Below are 6,000 nucleotides of genomic sequence, written 5' to 3'. Positions count from 1 at the left end.
TTGCGACTCAGGAGGTTGGTCCCTGGCCCAGCAGGACCAGCGGCCCTGGAAGCCTGAAGACTCGGCCCACCCACCCTGCTGATGGGCACCTGCACCTTAAGGAGACCCCCCAGGTGATTCCTATGCAGGCTCTGCTCTGCTCCCTTCCCCAGAACAACTTTCCCCACTGCTGGGACAAGGACATGTCATCCGGCAACTTCATGCCCCTCGCCAGGCTACTTCTCCTGTTTTTCCCCAAATCTTCAAAAAGGTAATTTAGCAACCATAGTTACACAAAAAAGCTCTTTGCTTTGCAGGATAAACACCAGGCTTCTCAAGGAGATGGAAGTCCAGCTTCTATGCTAGGGGGAGTTGGTTCCAGGCCCACCCCTGCTCCTGTGGATACCCAAATCCACCAGCACTCAAGTCCCTTAAATAAAATGGCATAGAGTTTGAATTTACCCTCCTCCCACCGCCACACACACCCCTCCCCTATGCTTGAACCTTCTCTAGGTGACTTCTACTACATAGTGTCACATAGATGCTAGGTACTAGGTAGGTGGTTGTTACACAGTACTTTTAAGGGAATAATGATAGGGAAAAAAAGTCTGCATGTTCATTATAGATTATTTATGATCCATGTTTGGTGGAATCCACAGACACAGATGGAGTGACAGGGCATTGGTTTAGGGGCAGCAACTCCCCAAAGTTTCCCAAGGCATTATGGCTAAAGACTATCTGATACCTAATACTACTGAGATGAACAAACGCTCATCAGCAAAACGCTCATCTAAATTCACTATCCCCAGGTTGTTCAAGGACACAGTTGGGCAAGGCATTTTAGGTATTACAAATATTAAGGGCAAAGCCCTGTGTACAAGAAGTCTTCCAGAAAATTTATGTGCAACGAAACTTCCTTCCCCAATAGTTCCTGGTACAGGAAGAAGTCCCGTCTTCCCTGACAGCACTATGTGGCAGATGAGGAGCCATCCACCTTCCCCAGGTGACTCACTCTCTTTGGTGTTTCCTTCCAGTGGATGATAAAACACACAGGAGTCAATGGTTTTTTTTTTTTGGAATTTTTTTTTTTGGTTCATTTTTAGAGAAACTGCATACATCATCAGAGACAAACAATAATTTAAATACCATGCAGTTTCTGTATGTACAAAACCTAGGCCATAGAGATCCAGTTTAATTTGTATCCTATGTACACGTCTCCCTCGTACAGCGTCGTCTGTTAGGTGGGAACCCAGGAGAGCACGGGATTGACGGTCGCCACACTCACTCCTATACAAAGACAAACTATGTACACACACCCAGGAAGCAACTGGAAAAAGCAACCGGCTTGGGGATGAACAGACCAATGGGAAGAAAAAGTCACTGCAGGTGACCTCTGCCCACCGGCCAAGCACGAGGCGCCTGCAACTCCATTCATCGAAGCAACACACCACGATGTTCATTCGGCAACTATAAACACATGTTCATAAAGCGGGAGAAAAATAAACCCAGAGCTTTCATCTCGTTCACCGCCGCGTTGTTTGGTTTCTCGAATCAGACAGCAAGGCTAGACTTTTAAAGATCTCACGGGGCTCCAGGGCCTCTGGGGAAGAGGTGATCAGGAAGTCTGAGAAGGGAGGTCTGCCAATGGCAGTCTCTTCTGTCATTAAGGTGGGGTTGGGGATGAGTATGGAGCCATGTCCAATTCTGAGAGGGAAACGGGATTAGAGATACTACGTCACGCTTCCCTCTCCCGCTAATCCTGATGACACGCTGCTCAATTGGGAATGGACACGCTCTTACCAACTCCAAAACTGCAGTTTTTCCAGAAAAGTGGTGCATTTTAAGCCATCTAGCTTCCCCCTCCTCCCAGCTCGTGTCAAATTGTCATCCTGGAAGGTAACACAGTTGCTTCAGTGTCCTAAAAATGTAGCCAAAAAAATGTGGGTGGATCACTCTGAAGACCTGAAGGTTTTAAAGAGAGACTGCAGAGGCCCCATCCTGCAGGCCTCTGGGGTTGCTGAACCTGGCAAGAACCACCTACACTGGGCTTGAGATAGCTGATCCTGGAGGCGGGGGGCCTTCCAGGGACATGGGCTGCACACCCCTCAGTCTGAGGAAGTGACTTCTGGGAAAGGGTGCCCTGCAGGAGGAGGAGTGGACGTTGGGTTCAATTTCTTCCGTGCATGAAGTGGGCTGCAGCCCTAGGGCACTTGGGCAGGCCACCGGGGCTGCTGGCCGGCTGCAGGGGATGGATTTGGTCTTTCTGTTCCCAGGGAATCTGTAGGGCCCAAGACCTAATGCCAGCAGGATGCCATGGGCTTTTGCAGGAGGAGTCCAGTCAAGGGAATGCGTTCCCTTAGGACTCACTCCTGGCCAGGGGAAGGCCCGACGACCGGCCACAGGGCACCACGTGCCACGTGAAGCTCAGCTGCTGGTTAGAGGGAGTGCAGGCCTCGAGCCCCGGCAGGCAGGCACTTCCGCCGTGGATGTGCGCCTGCCCCGCCTGCCCCGCCTGCCCCGCCTGCCCCAGAGAAGTTCAACGAGAGCCAAGCGTCTTCTGTCATTCCATTTGAACATTCAAACTGTCAGTAAGCCTTTCGGGAAGACTGTTTACAGTCACATTAAAATCCCGACCACGTTTTCCCTGAATACCTCTCCCGACTGCAGGAACTATTCAGATTCAACATTCAAAGAAAAAAAGAAAGATCGAGTGATGGTGTCTAGTGATGGTGATGGTGTCTGCCCTCGGGCTGGGCAGGGGCGTGCTCTCCAGAGGTGCGAGAGAGCAGCGGCTGGGGCACGGCCTGCGGAGCTGCCCTGAGCTCTCCCCCACGCCTGGCTCCTACTGTGCTGCCCATGGAGCCAGTAAGCCCGTGGAAAATTCCACAGCCCCAGAGACGGTTGTTGCCTCCTAAGAGTTACTGGGTCCCCCCGGGTTTGGGTGGGGACTCGTTGACTCTTTCAGGGGATGGTCAGGCTGGCAGGCTGGCATCCTTCTACACCCTGGGCATGTGTGGTGGAGAGCAAGTTGTCACCGAGAATGACCACGGTGACTCTGCACAGAGGGCCTGCAAACTCCGTTAGGAAGGAAGAGTAAAGCGGCCAAGGTGGGCCTCCCCGGGATACTTGGTAGGGTCTGTGGGTGTCCTTCCTTCACCACACACCCAACCCTGGTGTCCCTGTCAACAGAGCATTGCTTCTCTGAGGTCCCAGTGTGCAGGACAGTTGGAGACTCATCTCCAATCACCCCAGTATCACAAGAGAGAAAGGATTCTCTCTGGATAAATGGGGCAGGAAGAGAGGGACACTCCAGGCAGGTATGCCTGGCATTTGCCCGAATCTGGCACGTGCTGAAGTCTGGGCTTCTCCATAGAAGCTTTTCAGTGCAAAGAAAGGAGACGGGGCCGTCGAGGGCACTGGAACACCAGTCCCTCAGTGGCTGGAGAGCCAGGCCTACAGGAAGGGCTTCTGGCCTCCACGACTTGTCCTACGCTCAGAAGCTGTTGACTTCCAAGTCACACCGTCACGGGCCCAGGGTGCGCAGGAAAAATGGGCCCTGGTCAAGCAGGGTTTCTGACCCCAGCCTTACTAGACCTCTCTGTCTTGTTCTGCTAAGTACAGGTGCTGCCTGAGCGAGGGTGGACCCCAGCCTCCACGGCCCTACACAGTCTGCACCCTCAGATGCCTGGACACCAGGGGAGGACCTTGGCAATGGCATTTGTGTGACACTGGGAGGGTCAATTAATTAGAAATGAGCAGATGACAACTCTCGCTTTCTGAACCAGAGTCTCCTGCAAGGTGGCTCAGCTCAGGCTGAGGAGGCAGGATGGGCGCTGCGTGCCAGCCTTCCACCCCTACGGCACACGCCTGAGGACCCACAGACGACCACAGACGCCCCCAGGATCCCCCCGGGGAAAAGGCCCTTCCATTATGTTCACTGCGTGGACAATGGCAAAGAGAAAGGACCCAGCCATGGAGAAGCGCTCCCTGGCCCTCAGCACCTCCCTCCTCGGGGACCCCCAGACCGCAGGCTGCATCTGGCCAAATCTAGAAGGCGAACCGATTGACAGCTGCGCACAGTCTCTCAAGACAAGCTTGCTGCCGCGGCCCTCTTTCCACTCAGGTGACAGACCCTGGTGAGGAAGGATTTCGCTGCAGACCAGGTGAACACGGGGTGCCTGCCGGGCTGGCATGGTGAGGAGCAGGACGGCTCCGCCACGGGGAGGTCTTCCATCAGGGCCCTGCCGCAGGTGGGACGCGTTTCGGTGCCTCAGTGACGCCAGCAGCTCTGACCCGGCAGCGGTCACCATCACGTTTTCGCACAGAGAATCCTGATTGCGTTTCCTTTTATTTTTCTTCTTCTTCTTTTAAAAAAAGGCAGTTCAGAAGATTTACATCGTAATGGGGAAGTGAATAAATACCAGCACTTATGGTTCTTATAAATTTATGTTTTGAAGACAGCATAGCACTCAAGAGGAAATCGACTGTTAAGGTCGGTGGAACCTAGGAGACAAACAGCTTCATCAGGACCGGGCGCTGCCGAGCCCTGGCACCCGGCAACAGCACCCTCCATCCTCAGACGCCCAGCTTGCAACCTCCCGCACCCTCCCCCTGGGACCTGGAACTTCACCGAATCCATCCCTGGTTTTGGGACCTCCTGGGGACCAAAGTGAGCAGCCCTGGTGGGAGGACCCTAGCTGGTGACTCTGAGGCTGGGCTCGACAAACTTGCCAAGTCCTCTTTCTCTCAATGACCGCCAAAGGAGATCAGGTAGAAGAACAGAGTCGATGGCTTTGTCACAAACTAGCCATGTGACCTTAATGTCTCTGTGCCTCAATTGCCCCAAGCAATATCACTCAGGGCTGTCTCAGAGAACGGCACAGAGCAGCGGAAGTGAATCTGCGCTGGAAGGCCCCTGCGGTCTGGTATGCCTCCCAGGTGTGACCAGCTGTAAACTGCAGGGATCTTTTCTCCTCTTTTGTTTTACAAAACCCCCTTTGGGGTTCTTGGTAATCTGAGATTTGTCAGACTTTTCATTTGAATGAAGGAAGAAGCAGGCTTGGAGAAGGCTGTTTTTCGTCTGGGCCTTCAACAGTCCTCGTGCTAGTTTCAGCAACTTAAAGTAGGTTGACCTCCCTGTCATCTGTCTTCACCCCGGCACTTACCAAATCACCCGTGACCCGGAAGCAGACAGGAGACGTTTGTTGGGAAGTCAGTTTTGCAGTTTCAAAGGGGGAAAAACCCAAACGGAAACCCTTTGGTACTCACCTTGTTAAGTGTCTACTCAATTCATGAACTTCCATTTCAGTGCTTTTAAATTCGTTGAGTTCTTTCCGAATGGCAGCCTGGAAGGAAGGGCAGCCGTCAGGATGCAGGGGGAGGGCCTCCCTCTCCGCCTCCAACACTTCCTTCTTCCACAAAGCCAAACGAGTGGGTGAAATAGGTTCTTTCATCGGAAGGGGGAAAATCACCTGAGAGGTCCTTTAGAACCTTCCAAGATTGCCTTTCTTAGGGAAGTCCATGAGGGCTAGCACAGTGAGCTCCTGCTTTTGATGTGTCTAAGATCTGGGCCCTGTTGTTCCCATTAGGCTAGAGGAGTGGCAGACACAGCCACTGGGCCTTCCTCAGCTTTGCAAATCCCCCGCTGGGTGCAGAGGACAGTGCCCTTCACGTGAAGATCTGTGATGAGCCTGCGGCCTCATGCTCTTAACTGTCCCGTGCCTGGGCCTGTGTCATTTTATCCCTCTGGGCGCTGCCTCCCAGGCTGCCTGCCACGGTGTGAATGTGTCCCCCAGAAGTTCACGTGCCAGAACCTTAATTTCCAACACAATGGTGTCAAGATGTGGTGGGCTCTTTAGGAGGTGAGTAGGTCATTAAGAGGGCTGATGCCTTTCTCCAGGAACTGGACTAGCTACTGGCAGAGTGGACGGTCATAAGCAAAGCTACCCCCTGAGTTTTGTCTCTAACATGCACCTGCTTCCCTTTCCAACTTCCACCATACAACGGAACAGCATGAGGCCC

The 6,000-nt window shown here is 53.1% G+C and overlaps 1 protein-coding gene across 7 annotated transcripts in view; it reads right to left on the bottom strand.

Annotated features, from left to right (window-relative positions):
• Nucleotides 1-1,041: 1,041 nt before the first annotated feature.
• Phactr1 (phosphatase and actin regulator 1) overlaps nucleotides 1,042-6,000 on the bottom strand; it is a 501,682-nt gene continuing 496,723 nt past the window's right edge. For all 7 annotated transcript variants that reach the window (XM_047557907.1, XM_047557912.1, XM_047557911.1 and 4 more), the window contains 2 exons: nucleotides 5,248-5,324; nucleotides 1,042-4,482 (listed from right to left, as the gene is read on the bottom strand). In XM_047557907.1, the coding sequence (XP_047413863.1) occupies nucleotides 4,467-4,482; nucleotides 5,248-5,324 (93 nt within the window). In that variant the 3' untranslated portion in view covers nucleotides 1,042-4,466. The remainder of the gene's footprint in view (nucleotides 4,483-5,247; nucleotides 5,325-6,000) is intronic.

This window comes from Sciurus carolinensis, chromosome 7, assembly GCF_902686445.1.
Source record: "Sciurus carolinensis chromosome 7, mSciCar1.2, whole genome shotgun sequence".
Lineage (NCBI taxonomy): Eukaryota > Metazoa > Chordata > Mammalia > Rodentia > Sciuridae > Sciurus > Sciurus carolinensis.
The sequence above is the reverse complement of the archived record's forward strand: the minus strand, read 5'-3'. Positions and strand labels throughout refer to the sequence as shown.